The sequence below is a fragment of the Crocodylus porosus genome, unplaced genomic scaffold (genome assembly GCF_001723895.1).
Source record: "Crocodylus porosus isolate Cpor-Errol unplaced genomic scaffold, CroPor_comp1, whole genome shotgun sequence".
NCBI lineage: Eukaryota > Metazoa > Chordata > Crocodylia > Crocodylidae > Crocodylus > Crocodylus porosus.
In genome coordinates, this window is record NW_017728926.1 from 2016645 (window position 1) to 2033115 (window position 16471).

General features: G+C 48.7%; 1 protein-coding gene across 2 annotated transcripts in view; it reads left to right on the top strand.

The window, feature by feature from the left end:
- CHD5 (chromodomain helicase DNA binding protein 5) overlaps positions 1-16471 on the top strand; it is a 51302-nt gene that overhangs the window by 9710 nt on the left and 25121 nt on the right. Inside the window, exons 2-16 of one of the 2 annotated variants that reach the window (XM_019541165.1) lie at positions 1244-1423; positions 1864-1982; positions 3546-3784; positions 4322-4446; positions 6619-6742; positions 8809-8975; positions 9552-9770; positions 10426-10632; positions 10726-10937; positions 12364-12495; positions 13142-13250; positions 14074-14265; positions 14354-14554; positions 15512-15649; positions 16227-16348. In XM_019541165.1, coding sequence (XP_019396710.1) covers positions 1259-1423; positions 1864-1982; positions 3546-3784; positions 4322-4446; positions 6619-6742; positions 8809-8975; positions 9552-9770; positions 10426-10632; positions 10726-10937; positions 12364-12495; positions 13142-13250; positions 14074-14265; positions 14354-14554; positions 15512-15649; positions 16227-16348 — 2471 coding nt within the window. In that variant the 5' untranslated portion in view covers positions 1244-1258. Of the gene's footprint in view, positions 1-1243; positions 1424-1863; positions 1983-3545; positions 3785-4321; positions 4447-6618; positions 6743-8542; positions 8616-8808; positions 8976-9551; positions 9771-10425; positions 10633-10725; positions 10938-12363; positions 12496-13141; positions 13251-14073; positions 14266-14353; positions 14555-15511; positions 15650-16226; positions 16349-16471 lie in introns of those variants that run through there. The other variant, XM_019541167.1, reaches the window with a different exon arrangement.

A 16471-nucleotide genomic window follows, 5' to 3' on the forward strand; every position in this document is an offset into this window, starting at 1 on the left:
TTTTTGAATTAAGGATGGTGTCTAGATGCTGGCTTTTAAGCCTTTAGTTTGCATGCAAGTCACATTTCCAAGCTTTTCCCTATAATCATGGGGGCTAGTTACTTTTGAATACATGCAGAATCTATAATTTGCTTTATCACTTGATTCTATTACTGCAAGTCATATACAGCTGGAGAGAAGAAACAGACGAACAGAATCTGTGTCTGATAATCTAACAGATGGACACATGACTAAAGAAATCCTGTCTTTCTCAGTTCCCACAGTTGCTTATATATTCTTATTGCTATAAAAGAATGCCATTTTATTCACAAGAAGGCACAAACTAATACAAACACAAGGCAGAACTTCATGAAGTACCTTGTGTGATGTCAGTCAGAAATGTTGCCTAACTCGAAATTTTAGGATCTCTTTAGAAAAGCAATTAGCTGTCTTTGGTTAGATGTGTGTTCTGTTTAATGTACGATTAACTTTTGATCTATATATATGCTTTTCAAGCCCATTGCTTGCTGCCAATCTCGATCTCTTTATGCAACCACTTGTCTTAGTAATATCTGTTTTCTGCCTTGCTGTAGTGGTGGGATTCTCTACAGAAAATGCATATATATTCATCACAAGAGAATGGCTGAATAAACATCGCTGTACAAAACTTTAGCAAAACATTTCTCACCTTATCCTCCACAACATGTGTGCTATAAAACCATGAGGTGCCACTTTATAATATGCAGTGGATCGGACAACTTGTTGAAAAAGCATTTAATCTAGACTGTATTGTCTCCTATTGTATTTACTTAGAGACAGTGTGTGGGGATCATGTCTGTAGTACTGAGCACCTGGCGTGTTCTGATATGTTTATACATGCATCATCCCGCCAATGTAAGAACTATTGACGAATTGAGGCCTGAGGCTACACAGGTCCTTTGTGGCAGAAGCAGGACAAGGGATGTGCGGAGTCCTTGCCCAGTGCCTTCACCCTACGACCATGCTTCATTTGCAACCAAAACAGGAAAAAGCAAGGGTCATATTGTTTGTGTATCCTTCTACCAGAACCTTCTATGTTAAGTTGCATGGCTGTTGCTATTTCTTTAGTTGTTGCTGTCTTCATGGATTAGCTGATTTTGACGTTGCAGGAATAAGCGAATCTGGCAAAACCTAAGTTTGGCCATCTCTTTGCAGGAGGGATTTGTGGGAGGGAGCTCAGGCTGGGAGATCCTGCATCTTCCTTCATTGGTGCTTTCTGTTTTAGGGCAGCAATGATGAAATGTCTGAAAATGAAGAAGACATGGAAGATAAGTCAGAGAGTGAAGGCAGCGATTACTCCCCCAACAAAAAGAAGAAGAAAAAGCTCAAGGAAAAGAAAGAGAAAAAAGCCAAACGGAAAAAGAAAGATGAGGAGGAGGAAGATAACGAGGACGGAGGACTAAAGGTACCTGAGATTAGGTGCCAGGGTCTGGAGCGCCTGTGTCGTATTGTTTCTGAGAACAGGAACTTTTGTGCAAGTCACCATCTCTCTGACCACAGGTGCAGGCTGGGGCCAAAGTAGCCTCATTTCAGGTCCCTTATGGTAAGGAAAACCAAACTGGGTTGTTTTTTTTACCTGGTGCTTTATTCTGCACTTGCTAGGGGGAGTTTAGCTTGCCAGCCTTGACTCCTGTTTCTGGCCTAAGGGCCTAATCCTTTAAGGTGGTGAGGGTCCTCTCTTGGAGAAGAGCTTGGGGGACTTTGCATCTTGTAAGATTGGTCCCTGGTAGGACTTTTTGGAAGGCAGACATTCTCTTTGGCAAGGAGATTTGAGATGCTAGAATTTGAGTTAATTCTGAATTACAGCAGTTTGAATTGACATTCAACATGGTTCTTAATTTGCAGGAGCCCAAGAGCTCAGCCCAGCTCATGGACGAATGGGGCCTGGATGATGTTGATTATGTTTTCTCAGAAGAGGACTACCACACGCTGACTAATTACAAGGCATTCAGTCAGTTTCTCAGGTAGGGGAGGAAGGGGTGGAGCACTGTGTGTATGAATGGGGATCAGTGTGGGCCCTGGGGTTTCGGAACCGCCACATGGGGTAAGGCGGAGCAGCATGTTGGAGCCCTGCTGGAGCACAAAGCCAGCCACTTGGCATGAGGGCAGGGCCTGAACCTCCGCAGGAACCATGAGCCCATGCCTATTCTGTGGGGATACTTTCTACTATAGACCTAAAATGAGGCTCTAGTGCAGGAGTGATTCCCAGAAGCCTCTTGTTTTACAGAAATGAAGTGATATTACCACAGTGCTTAGGTGGATCTAGGGGGTGGGGGGTGCAATGGTGTAGTCCTGTGGTTTTTGCTCCACCCAAACTTTAAAACCAACTGCCCAGGAGAGGAAGCAACATTTCTAGTAAGACAGTGTTGAGGAAGTCAGTTGACTTCATGGCTCATTATAATCTACCTGATCCCTGCTAATCTCTCTTCATTTTACAGGTGTTAATGACTTAGTTGCCTTTTAAACAGTTTTGCTGTTCCTTAATTAACTTATCCTTTCTTCTGTAGTTTTGCTATCTGTTAGAAAACCAATATTACCAGGAATGGCTATTTTATAGCCCTGCAGACTGTTTCCAGCTCTAGCTAAAAACCTTAACTCAGATGTAGTAATATTAACTCAGGTGAACGTTATCTCTGATGTGAAAATGACTGATGGTGAGGTGTTAGATCCAGTGTCAGGATGCTTAAGAAGACTAAATAAGGGGGGATGCACATTTAACTATAATGACAATAGGGATAATATAATAGCTTCTTTTGACTGTTTTGCTTAGTTTGTTGTGTTCTTTGAACTTTATATATACTCTAGAAATGAGTACATAGTCCTATAAAGTTATATTTGTTTTTGCTTTGATCTTAAATGAAATTCTGTAGTGCATATTAGTAGAGCTCTAGTTTCTTTAGCTAGAGAAAAATGTGTTGTTTTATATGTGATGGTGTACCACGCCATCTGCACCCCCTTTTTCAAAATTCTAGCTTCATCCATGATGGTGTTATAAAAATAGTAATAAACCATCCCCAGCTCCAGAGTGCTCTCCATGTGAGTTTAAATCAGATGCCCTAGTACATCATGCTGTTAGGAAAACCCCTTCCTGCTTCACCATCCATGTCTAGGAATACCGGTGTTCTGCAGGGTGGGGTTTTCCTAAGAGGTTTCAAGGCAGAGATGGGTTAGAATGATTTTTACAAAGAAGGTTTGACTGGTTATTTTTTTAATTATGACAAGTTGGAGTTTTAAACATGCATTGGGCGCTCCACAGACCATTTGAAAACCAGCAAACATTCTTCTGACCCCCGCCTCCCCCCCCAGCATCAGCAGTGTGGGTTTCCAGGCTGCACACCTGCCTCCTGAGGACAGCTGTGGTTCTAGCTGCTCTCAGTGCAGCTGGTTCTAACATCTCAACTCATTTCATGAACCAACTGTAGTTTTGGTAGAGACTTGGGACAGCCCTGAGCATGTGATAGGTTAAAACAATCATATGCCAGGGAGGCTCTGCTAACCCCGGGTTGTATCCCTCCTTGCTTCTCTAGGCCCTTAATTGCCAAGAAGAACCCCAAGATTCCTATGTCCAAGATGATGACAGTTCTTGGTGCCAAATGGCGGGAGTTCAGTGCCAACAACCCGTTCAAGGGCAGTTCAGCGGCGGCAGCAGCAGCGGCAGTGGCTGCAGCAGTGGAGACAGTTGCCATTGCCCCTCCCCTCTCTGTCAGCCCTCCCCAGGCTCCCCCACCCCCAGCTATCAGGAAGGCCAAGACCAAGGAAGGCAAAGGTAAGGGGCCAGGCGAGTATGGACAGCTTGGGTGGATGTTACCATGAGATATCTAGGCCTTGCTTGGCTAGCTCAAGAGTGGGGATTCTGCCTGGTAAGTAAGTGAGAAACCTAAGCCATGCCTTCAGGCTTGATCAGGTGCCACTAGTTGGTATCTCTGATGGACTACAGTTCCTTGTGTCATGACAGCAGCCCCTTGGGAGATGCAGGGTGTCTTCCCACTTGTGATGTTATTTCATTATCCTGATGACTGATGTATTTAAAATGTAATCCTTCTGATGTTTGTGCCAATCAGGATCCCAGTGTGCTCCAGTGGCAATCACTAGTGAGCCCATACAGCTCCCATGGGAGCCTGGTTTTCAAGCTAGACATCTACTACAGAGCAGAAGGCAGTATTGTGATGCCTTATCCGTGACATGGGCAAACCGCAGCCCTTGGGTGGCACTCAAATGGCTGGGCAGGATGGGGGTTCTCACATAAAGGCATTAAAAGGGAGGTCCCTCTGAGAACGCCAAAGGAATCTTCTTCTTTGTTCAGGTCCAGGAGTGCGGAAGAAAATCAAAGGATCCAAAGATGGGAAGAAAAAGGGGAAAGGCAAAAAGGTAGCAGGCCTGAAATTTCGGTTTGGAGGAATTGCCAACAAAAGGAAAAAGGGCTCCTCAGTAAGTGCACTACCTCATTCCAGATGACCAACAGGGTGTGGGCAAGAAGGGCTGGGATGGCTGCCTCCTTGGGTATTGCATCATGCAGAGAGACCTGCAACTGGGAAGGAACAGGAGAGACTTCCTTTCCAGGGCTGGTTCTGGTTCGGCCTCTGCTGATGCTGCCAGGATGGGAGACGATCAGTATCAATTGCACTGGTGGGTACTGGATGCAGGTGTTGCTCCAACAGAGCTGGGCAGTCACCCTCCCCTCTCTTCATTCCAGGTAAAATGCTCAGGTGCAGAGCATTCTAGAGCTGTGCACGCTACCTGTGTCCCTGCAGGTGTCAGACTGCCATGGTGCACACATCCTGTGTGGGTCCCTGCACCAGGGAGTGCTGCAATAGGGGAGCTGCTGTTCATCATGGACTTTTGCAAATCACCTTTTATCCTCTTTGTTTTTAGCAAAGGCATGCTCAGCCAGGTGTTTTCCGTTGGAAGACCCCTGCCTCGTCTCCCAGCTCACATGCCTGGAGGCAGCAGGCTTGAGTGTTTCTACAACCAAAATTAAAGCATCAGTTTTCCCTCTCGGGGGTGAATTCAGCAGCACCATACTCGTAGGTCTCTTTGGCAGAGTGGCTCTTTGGGGCCTGCACTTTAGCTGTGCTCTGTGTCCAAGGGAATTATCAGAGGCTTTCTAATTATATTGCCACATCTTGCTGACTTACTTCTCCAGCCTGTTCCCAGACTAAAAAACCATAGGAATAAATGCATGGCAAAAAAATGAACAGTAGTGCTATTTGCATAACATGCACTTGGCAGCTTAGGAATATCAAATGTGTGCAGAGTCTTACAAGAGAGAATAAATCTTGTAAATAACCATTGAATAGGGACAGAACTCCTGTAGGTCTTGAGAATATTGATCAAAATCCCATTAATTCAGCCTCACTGGAGTTCGCCAGCCATCTCGATCCATTGCGCATAATGTCGCCAGTTTGTAAATTACTTTTGTGCATTGGAGGTTGAAGCAGAAGGAGCAGTTAGAGCCAGGCCTTTGCTGCAATAGGTTTTCAATCATAAACATTTGAAAATTTGCCACCTGTTCCTAAACAGTCACTAAACATTTGCAGTTGCATTTTCAAGAGTTGCTAAAAGCTTGGGTTTGCTCATGCCCTTACATCACAAGTTGTCATGTCTTCTTTGTACCTGGAGATCTACAGACTCTCAGTAGATACAGGATACCATGCAGACTTTCACTGGCAGAGGCTCACCTGGGTGGAGCCTGGAATTTGGAGATCTGATTCTGTCTGAGACACAGAGGAGCTTTTGAGTGGCTCAGCTCAGTTTTATAATCCAGTTAATCTCAACTGGCTAAAATGGAATAGCTCATGCAGCTGCTTTTAGAGTGCAGGAGCAAAAAACTCTTTACTTTCCCAGAATTACCAGTAGGTCCAAAGTACTGTGTTTCACCTGTAAGGGCCTGATTCTGTAACCCTGATCATACAAGAAACACCCTTGGACTCAGTGAGACTCTTTGCATGGAGGATGGCTGTGAGAAGCATCCCTACCAGCTGGTGTGTTACCAGACCATAAATGGATGCCCTCCAGCATCTTGCCTCTGGCCCATACCTGAGCATTCAGGGGAAGCTGAACCTTCCTAGAATGTACCTGGCCAGCAGTGCAGTTCAGTCTCTGCACTCAGGAGGAAAACCCAGAGCCCAGCTGTGGGCAGGTAAACACAGAAGGACTCTTAGTGTCCTCTGCTTGACACAAGTTAGCTTGTTAAACCAGGGCTCTGGGGTTACCCTTAAGCAACCTCTCACTTCTGCTGGGACTAGCATGGCATCCCCTCTGCATAGTTGATTGTATCAGAAGATTGTCTCTTGGACTCCAGGTCTGTCCCAGCCTTCCTGGATTAATGGCCAGTCTGAGAGATCAGTCTAGCACATGAGTTTTACTTCCTCCTAACCCTTTGTGATGAGGATGAATAACTTCTATCTGTTGACGCAAGGAGTTTGTTAACCCTCCCTATGGCCTAGACACAGTGGCTAATCAATGACTGTAACAACCAGGCTCCTGAGGGTTCATTTCCTCTGCAGACAGCCTGAGCTTCAGTGCTTGACTCTAGCAGTGGCTGGAAGTGAGTTGTCCAGAGCCAGATTTTCACCTGCTTGTGCTGCAATTCCTTTGCAGAGTGAAGAGGAAGAGCGAGAGGAATCCGACTTGGACAGTGCCAGCATCAACAGCTCCTCGGTGCGCTCCGAATGCTCTGCAGGCTTGGGCAAGAGAGGGAAGAGGAGGAGAAAGAAAAAGAGGAGTAGGCCATTCCTTTGTACTCTGCTCCTGCTCACAGGGTGTTCTGCTTCTCGCCACCCCAAAGACCTGCTGGGGGGATTCCATTGCAGCCTTCATTGCAAAGGGCATGCCTGCCTGTGTGCTCATGCACAGACCTGGTGAATGCCTACTTCCAAGCCAAGCTCAGTGCCCTGGTGCATTGTGTCTGATGGGGGATGTGAGCAACTCCCATTTGAGGAGCACAGCTGGCTCTACAGGCAGCAGTCCTGTTCAGCCCCTTGTTGCATTGTCCATGCTCCTCTGCTCTCCAGCCCCTTTCCCAGCAGGCAGCCTGTGTTCTGATATTTCAGCTGCCCCTTGCTGTGGTTCTAGGAAAGAGGCTTTGGCAGAGAACTGCTCCTCTGCATTATTGTGGTGTGGAAACTGCCTTCTCTACCTCTCCCCGCAACGACGCCACAGCCTGAGGGCCTCTTGCCGTGCAGTGCAAGGGCACACCCGGCTTGTCTCTCTCACCACTAATTGACCAAGGCCTCCCAGCGCATTTGCACTGGAACTGGTTCTGTAGCAGTGAGGCCCTGGGAGTGAAGCAGGTGCTTTCTGTGACCAATAGTGTGTACAGGAGCCACTGATGCATGTAGTCTTCCTGCCTGGCCAGTGGCATGGGCTGAAGTGTCTGTTTGATGTTCTTGCTGCCAAGAAGCACGGTGATGGCTTTGCAGATGGCGTTTGAGTGTTTGCATCGGAGTGTGTGTGTGGTGTGTAGGACTTTGTGGCTGATGGTTTTCATGGCACACACTGCTCTGTTGGCTACTGAAAAATCCACTTTGCACTGAACTGCCTCCGAACCTCTCCACATCCCCAGCTCTGCTCATGAATACAGTTTGCTGGGGTGCTGTGCCAGGCAGGTGATTAACTCTGTTGTGTGGAGAGACATGCAGGTGGATCTGAGTTACTTTGTTGGATTGTGTGTGTGTATTTTGTGTAGGATTGTACACATTATGGCACTTTCTCTGCTTTATTGCTCTTGAAGTTCTTTGAACTGATGGTCCCTTGCTCCTTCCAGGTAAGCTGTGTTTGCAGCTTGTGAGCTTGTGGGCTCCAGGAGCAGCAAAGAAAAGTTGTTTTTTTTTCTGTTCCTCCTCTGTCCTGCTCAGCATGAGAGGTCTCAGACTCAGAAACGTCCTCTAGCTTATTGTCCTTACTCACAGGTTTGCTTCTGAGAACTTCAAGGGTAGCTCTGGACCTGGGGGCCTGTGTGGGGTTGCCTCATGCCTCTGCCCCACAGTGCCCAATCCCAATTCTCTGGGGTTTTCCTCTTAAACTTGTAACAGCTAAGCCCACAGTGATAGGGCTGTCTGTCTGGTGGGGCACATGGAGAGGAGAACTGCGAAGCCTTGTCAGCTGTCATCCATGTTGTAGAGGTTTGAAGTGAAAGGGCTACGTTCTGTGCAAGCAGTACCTGCCCCACAGAGCCAGCTGTTTAAACAGACAAGCCATGCATAGGGTAGAAAATAGAAGATTGTGACCTTGGTGCACAGAGAGGCTCAGTGACTTGCCCAAGAACAGACTGAGAGCTGGAACCCGAACTGCAGTTTCCCACGTCCCTGATGTTTGGCCACAGAATAAGCCTTCCTGTCCTTCTCCCTCATGTGGTGGGCTGAACAAGTACCTGCCACCAGTTTTAGTGAGCATGAAGGGAAACCAGCATCCTGGAGGAGGAGAGCTCTCCTGGGTGGCATGATTGGTGCATGGTACACGTACGGTTGGTGGTGATGGTCTCTGTGGAGGTTTCTCTGACTGGCCTCCCTTGCCACCTCTCCAGGTTCTGGCATTCTCCATTGAGAGCCTGAAGAACCAAAGGATGATACAGTGTGGAGAGAGAAAGAGAGACAGAGGTGAGATGATGCTGTGTGCAAAGAACCAGATAAACTCTGATGCTGAGGAACAGAGAGGCAGGGGGACGTGAGAGAGGGGGATGAAGGCAGATGTTCTTGGAGTTGCCTTCACCCTGTGTGATCCTCTCAGATGCCCCGGGGATGGCAGGTGATGACAGTGCTCTGCTGACTTCTTTTGTGTCTCTTCTCATAGCCGAAGAAGGGGATGGGTATGAGACTGACCACCAGGACTACTGCGAGGTCTGCCAGCAAGGAGGAGAGATCATTCTATGTGACACATGCCCCCGGGCCTACCACCTTGTCTGCCTGGATCCTGAATTGGAGAAAGCCCCAGAGGGCAAGTGGAGCTGTCCACACTGTGTGAGTAGCCCCAGGCTCAGCTTAAGATGGGGTCACTTTGTAGGAGTTGATTTTAAGCATGTTCATGTGTATGCTTAGTTATCAGAAATGGCAACTTTTAATGCACAGAAGTCTTGGATGATAGAACAGAGGAGGCTACACAGAGCTCTCGGCTCCAAGGGACTTGCCAATGGCTTGAGGAGTTCCTTTGCCCCTCATCCATCCTTCAGAACCAGGTGCTCTGGGCTTCTAAACTTCCAGTTCCTCATGGCCTGAGGAATTCTCTCTTTGGCACTGAAATCTCTGTGGCGCCCTGCTCAAAAGGAGCCTCAGGTGTTTTGTCCACTGCACTGTGCGTACCACCTCTGAACCTGTGTCCCAGGTTATGCTAGCAGAATTGTGTCTGCACCTAAGCTCCTGTGTGCAATGTGCCACAGGAGGTGGCTTCATGCCATGGGGTGCTTACCTGTGGAGCATTAGGGTGTTGGCCAAGAAGGTAGGGTGCCAGGGCTACTGGGACATGTGTCCAACATCTCTGAGGAATGGAAGGGACCTGTTAGGAAATGTCTCAGTGATGTGCTGCATCTGCTTCTCCAGGAGAAGGAAGGGATCCAGTGGGAGCCCAAGGATGATGATGATGATGAGGAGGAGGGGGGTGAGGAGGAGGAAGATGACCACATGGAGTTCTGCCGCGTGTGTAAGGATGGTGGAGAGCTGTTGTGCTGTGACACCTGCCCTTCCTCGTACCACCTGCACTGCCTGAACCCACCACTGCCAGAGATCCCAAATGGTGAATGGCTCTGCCCGCGCTGTACAGTGAGTGTTACCAGTGTTTGTCCTGCCCAACCCCTGCCCCTGCCTGGCCAGGCGTGGGGTTGTGGCCCCCAGATGTCCTGTTGCCCTTCCCCCCACACACACTGCTATACCTACTACCCTACCATGCAGTGCTCCCTGCCAATAAGGCCCTTGCTCCTGTCCTTCATGCCATGAAGGGATCATTATCCCATGCCCTGCTGTGTTTCTGGAGAGCTCAGTTCCCCCCTAGTCTGCTTTGTGCAAGCAACTGATGCCTTCCTTGCAGGTGCTCGGGTTTTTGCATGGGGGAGCAAGTTGCATCTGGGGGTCAGGCTGCAGCTGTGTCCATGTCCTGGATCTCCATTCCCCTCTTTGGCTGTCATGCTCTCTTCCTCTGGACAGCTACAAGCCATGCTAGCTCTGGGCTGGACTTGTTTGTGCTTCACCTCTGCTCCTGCTCCACAGCAGGCTTTCCATTCTCACAGAGCAGGCCCAGGCCTATGTCTGAGTCATTAAGACACTAAAGGCTTGTTAGTGATGGGTTGGTTGTTGGTTGTGCAGAGCCTCCCAGGAACATGAGGGCTATGAGGCTGAGAGGGAGGAGGGGGGAAGTGCCAGGTGTGGCCTGTTTAACCCATTTGTGTGTGTGTCCATGCTTTCCCTCTGTTTTCCTCAGTGCCCTCCCTTAAAAGGCAAGGTTCAGCGCATCCTACACTGGACTTGGAAGGAGCCCCCTGTGCCCCCAGCATCTTTGCTGTCCCCACCCGACTCAGAGATGGCCATCCCTCCATCAAAATCTCTGGAAGGGATCCCAGAAAGGGAGTTCTTTGTGAAATGGGCAGGACTTTCCTACTGGCACTGTTCCTGGGTCAAGGAGCTACAGGTGAGGCAGGGCATGACCAGCAGGGCTTAGATGGGGCTGGACTTCTTATTCCTGCAGGCCTCACAATTCTGGTCTGTCACTCTGTCCTGGCAGCTGGAGCTCTACCACACCGTAATGTACCGCAACTACCAAAGGAAGAATGACATGGATGAGCCACCTGCCTTTGACTATGGCTCTGGGGATGAGGATAGTAAGAGTGAGAAGCGGAAGAACAAAGACCCACAGTATGCCCAAATGGAGGAGAAGTACTACCGCTATGGCATCAAGCCTGAATGGATGATGATTCACCGCATCCTGAACCACAGGTGGGCAAGGGGGATAGCTATGATCATGTGCGTAAATGAAGACGGGAGGTACATATCCTGCTGGCAGTATTAGGAGCCAGCACTGCCTGTTAGGTTTGGCATAGATCCAGAAAGACCAGTTCCTCGGGGTGGAACCCCTTTGCTTTCTGCCTGTATGTGATGTTGTAGGAAGTGATTTCCCCCCTGTTATGGGCATCTGCTCTGCAGTTCCCTCAGTCCTGAGGAGCTTTCAGGCTGAGGAGTTGTGGTGGTGGTGATTAGCTCAGTTTTTTGGAAAACTAGAAATTAGCAAGATTCAGAGAACACATTTCACAGGTGGTAGGGACTGTCCTGTACAAGAGCAGCACAGCAAAAATAACTAGCCCCACCTCCCTCACCAAGTTTTGGAAGGGATATGAACTCTCAGACAGGACATGCACCAACATTGAGTTAACTGGGGTTAGGCCAAGACTGTCCTGGGGACAGCTGGCTCCATAAGACTGCATGCACTTTGTTTTAAACTATCTGTCCCTAGCAGAGGCAGGATACCTGGCTGCTGGAGCAGCAGCTTGGTTATGGCATTCTTTTATAGAGCTATGAGCTGCATCATAATTTTACATTTAGAAACATTTAATCAATTCTCTGTTTCTTTCATGAACCGCCCTCTGTTAAATGACCACCAAGCAGCTCTCCATATATGCTGCACAATGTGTGAGTGCTGACTCCCCAACCCGTCATGCCATGAGTTACATCAGTGCTAGCCAGGGCACTAAATTACAGGCAGTACAGATGCAATGAAATTGTATGGCTTTTAGCTTCTATGATTGATTAAACACACTCAGGAGATGGATAGACCATTCCAGCTGAAACTATTGATTCCTTCTAGGTGTTGTTTTAGCTCTGCCTGGACTTCATAATACACAGGTAAAAACAAAGGATGAAGTATGCAGTTTCAGAAAAAGTGTCATAGCTCGCTGCCTGCCAGGAATGGAGAGACTGAGTAACTGAGCCTTGGTGGTCTCGTCACGGGACATTCTAAATTCTGAAAGTTTTGAAATGCAGCCCCCTTCCCCAGCCCGCCCACCCACAGTACCACCACAGTGATGTGGTTCTGTATACGTGAATGCTGCCTGTCATCCCGAGAGCCTGTCTGGGAGCTTCCTTCTGTCACCAGCTCACAAGTGGATCTCATGCATATTAGCTGAGGAGAAACCAGAGCATTAGTATTTCAGGCTCTGTTGTGTGCGGGGTTCCCTGCTTCAAGAGGCTTCAATTAGGGACTTGCAAGCTTGAACGCTTGGGAGCGTGCGTTTGAAAAGAGGCTGGCTTACCAGGGAGGTGTTTACATCACTGAACAGCCTGTCAATACAAGTGAAATATAAGCTTGGGTCATGCCTGTTACTCTGGGCCATTTCAGTGACATGCTTTTAAATACTTCTTGTTCTAGCTTTGATAAAAAGGGAGACATCCATTACCTGATCAAGTGGAAAGATTTGCCATATGACCAGTGTACCTGGGAGATCGATGATATAGACATTCCATACTATGAAAACCTGAAGCAGATATACTGGAATCACAGGTAAGAGTCAGAGATGCTGTGGAATTTGTAGCTGATCTGCAAAATGCAGCAAGCTTAAGAGCCATGCGGATCTGCAGCATCTGGCCTAGCTTCTCCAAAGTGAATGATAATTTTAGGTGCCTCACATTGTAGGCACAGAAATAAAATTGCCTGGAGAGGATCTGATTTTCAGTGCTTAGTACTTCTGGAAAATGGCTCTGTCACAGTATCCTAAAGTGGGTGCCCAAAATAAATTGGAGCTCCGTCTACCCACTGTGTATTATCTGGAAATCTAGGTTATCCATCCCTATGTCAGTAATATCCATTCATTTGTATTAACAATAGCATCTGGTTGTCTTACTGCATTTACAAGAGGTCCCATTGTGCTGGGCTGTGTCTAGGTTTCAGGAAAAAACCTAGATGTATTTTCACATTGAGCTGAGGGGTAACCCTGTGTCAGTGTGATGCTGCCCAGCTACATGGTTAATGATCCCTAATGAGCCATGAGTTTCAGATGTACCTGGATCAGAAAAGCTTTGGTTGGGGCAGAACAAAAGGTGGTGTACTGGGCCTTCTCCCACAGTGCTTGGAGACCACAGAAAGACCTGTGTTTTGCCTGCTGCCAAGTTCTTACCAAGAACCTCTGCTTTAAAATGTTCTCTTCCAGGGAGCTGATGTTGGGGGACGAAACCCGACCTCCAAAGAAGCTAAACAAGAAAGGAAAAAAACTGAAAGATGAAAAACTGGAGAAACCACCAGAAACACCTATTGTTGATGTAAGTGAGAGGGTTGGGGAGGGGAAGGATGGAGGGGAGAGAGTCGCACTAGAATGGGAGGGTCCTGCATTATGTCTGAACTCCATAAAAATCTTGCTGCTTATGAGGCCAAGCAATTCTCCAGGCCAGTTCAGGCAGAGTGAGGTAAAGTCTAAGGTGGCAGCTCTTGGGGAGGGCACTCTTGGCTTGTGGATCATCTTCACTACCCATTTGTGGAGAGGGAAAGGGTTTCTCATGCATGTTGAGGCAGGTGCAGATGTCCCCTTCCCACGTTGAGGGCTTCTTCATCGCCTTCAGCATGTACCAGAGGGACCAGGTCACAAGACCTCTTTGCCGATTGGCTGGGCTCCTCGAGGGCTCCTCAGACCATAAAGATGGCCTGAGCCCTTCAGTGACTGGTGTGGGAGCTCTCAGGAGAGTCATTTATCTGAGGGTTTCTTTGTGGGGAAAAAGCCAACTTTTCCCAGCCTGGGCATTGGTGGTGATTTCCCAGGCTTCCAAAGGCTGCATTGCCTGTGCTTAACAGGCCGTTCATGGCCTCTCCGTCGGTGTGGAGGAGCTGCAGGCCCCAGCCAGCTAAGCTGCGCCTCAGTCCATACAGCCATGCCCCGCCAGTTCTGCTGGACCCCACCATCCCTGCAGGCAGCACCTCCATGTTGGGGAGGCAAAAGCTGATTTTGGAACTTCCTGGGTGGTATTTGCTCCTTGTTTCGGGCCTCTCCATGGTAAAGCTGTGAAGAGGGACCCTGTGGGCAGTGGAGAAGAAGGATGCCAGTGAGTGGGCTGGCACTGAGTGCTGTGCATGGTGCATTTTTTTCCATAGCCCACAGTTAAATTTGACAAGCAACCCTGGTACATTGATGCAACTGGAGGTACCCTACATCCCTACCAGCTGGAAGGGCTGAACTGGCTGAGGTTCTCCTGGGCCCAGGGCACTGACACAATCCTTGCCGATGAGATGGGGCTGGGGAAGACCGTGCAGACCATTGTGTTCCTGTACTCCCTCTACAAGGAGGTGAGTATCCAATGCACCTGGAGGTAGCTTGGCACCCTGGGTGAGCTGGGAGTGCAGCCTGCTTATTGGGAACATATCTTCCTGACAGGGACACTCCAAAGGACCATACCTGGTCAGTGCTCCTCTCTCCACCATCATCAACTGGGAGAGAGAGTTTGAGATGTGGGCCCCTGACTTCTATGTTGTGACATACACGGGGGACAAGGAAAGCCGGGCGGTGATCCGGGAGAATGAGTTCTCCTTCGAGGACAATGCCATCCGGAGTGGGAAGAAGGTTTTCCGAATGAAGGTAAGTGCCCCACATCCAACTGGGAACAGGGCTGAGCTTGCTCCTGGCCAAGGAATTGGTGCAAAATGCTGTAGAAAAGGGATTGCTTGATCTATTTGATGGGGGAAAGAAATTCACCTGCCAACGTATGGGACAAGAAACCTCTCCAGGTGTTTGTCTGCCTCTGCAGGCCTGTCAAGTGCAAGCTAGAAAGCATCTTTACTCTTCCGTGTTCACCGGGGCTTCCATTCTCCCAGATTTCACTAGTGCCTACTACAAAGTCCCAACCACTGATCTTACCATTCCCACCCCCACCAATACCAGTGGGGGGATTTGCTGTCCTGAGAGATCTTTCTGAACTCTGATGTGAGCTGTGTTTTCCATGCAGGCCTGAAGCTCCTCCCTCATAAGATTTCCTTAGTTTAGTGCCCTCTGGAAGATAAACCCTTATAGTTTACTGTTCAGTACTGGCTGGGCTATGTAAGACTTGGAGATCAAAGAGCAGGACTCCAGTATGCAGAGGGAGAAGGAGATATTTTTGCAGCTGCTTAGGCTGGTTTAAATCCAGAACAACTCCTTCCTTGAGGCTAGCCGATCTACTCCAGATTTACAACAGTGGAAATGGGAGCAGAATTTGACCTGGAAGAAGGGAAGTGGGCACCTGAAAAATGCTGTTCTCCAGAGACGAGGTCTGACACTGTTTGTAAATGCAACTGGTTTATGGAGGGCTTTCTGATGGGCCCTTTTCTGTGGGGTTTATAGAGATCTCTAATTCATTTTAATGCTCAGATGGATATAGATTTTCTGCTGGCTTGATTCATTCCCAGGCACTGCGCGCTGGTATTTTGCAGTGTAGTGCAAACCGTTCTGCATCTTTCTTCCAGCACTGTGATGTGTGACATGAAGAAGCAGAGAAGGCTAGGGGTGCCTGGTCCTCACAGTCTCTTTAACCTCCTGGGCTCTCTCTCTCTCATCTAGAAAGAAGCCCAGATTAAATTCCATGTCCTGCTTACCTCCTATGAGCTGATCACGATTGATCAGGCTATCCTGGGGTCTATTGAGTGGGCCTGCTTGGTGGTGGATGAAGCACACAGACTGAAGAACAACCAGTCCAAAGTAGGTATCTTGTAGGTAGAATCCCAGGGGTGGGAGCTGTGGCAGTAGCACCATCAAATTCCTCCTCTGTTCTCCCACCTTCGTCCTGTCTGCAAATAAGAAGATGCTCCTGCCCTGCAACTTATCTTCCACACTTGCAAACGCCCCTGGGGGCCTGTACTTAGGCAATTTCATAGCCTCTTTTGGTACTGCAGTTCCTGCCTCTGGAATACAGCTGGGCACATGGGTTAGCAGTGTGCAGGACAGAAGGGCGAGCAGTTTGCTCCCCAGCAGTAGGGCTGGCTCTGTAGAGTGGACAGAAGCAAAGCTTGTTACAGTCAGCATGCGCGACTTGCGTGCTGGGGGCCAAGTCAGGGATTTCCTCAGGCACTGTTGCCTGGAGAGTCACTTTGACATTGCAGCCAGTGCTGCTTGGCTGTCAGCCCCTCCTGACTGGGTGTGCCTCCCTGGGTTCATGAACAGGGCACTGGACAGGATGTGAAAGTCACTGCAGGCCCTTCAGGGTGTTGGCTGGTCTAGAGGAACTTACTGTGCTGGTGTCCTGAGCTATGTCCTCTGACTGGGTTCCTTGTCCTAGTTCTTCAGAGTGCTGAATAGCTACAAGATCGACTACAAGCTACTGCTCACAGGCACACCACTCCAGAACAACTTAGAGGAGCTCTTCCACCTTCTCAACTTTCTTACCCCGGAGAGGTTCAAGTGAGTTGTTCCTGTTCCCTCCTTGGAAAGTCTGGCCCACCCAGGGTCATTTCCTTTTGGTCCATGCCAAACCTAACTAGCCAGCAGCCTGTCTGGGCACTCTGTTTGGCTCACAAGGATAGG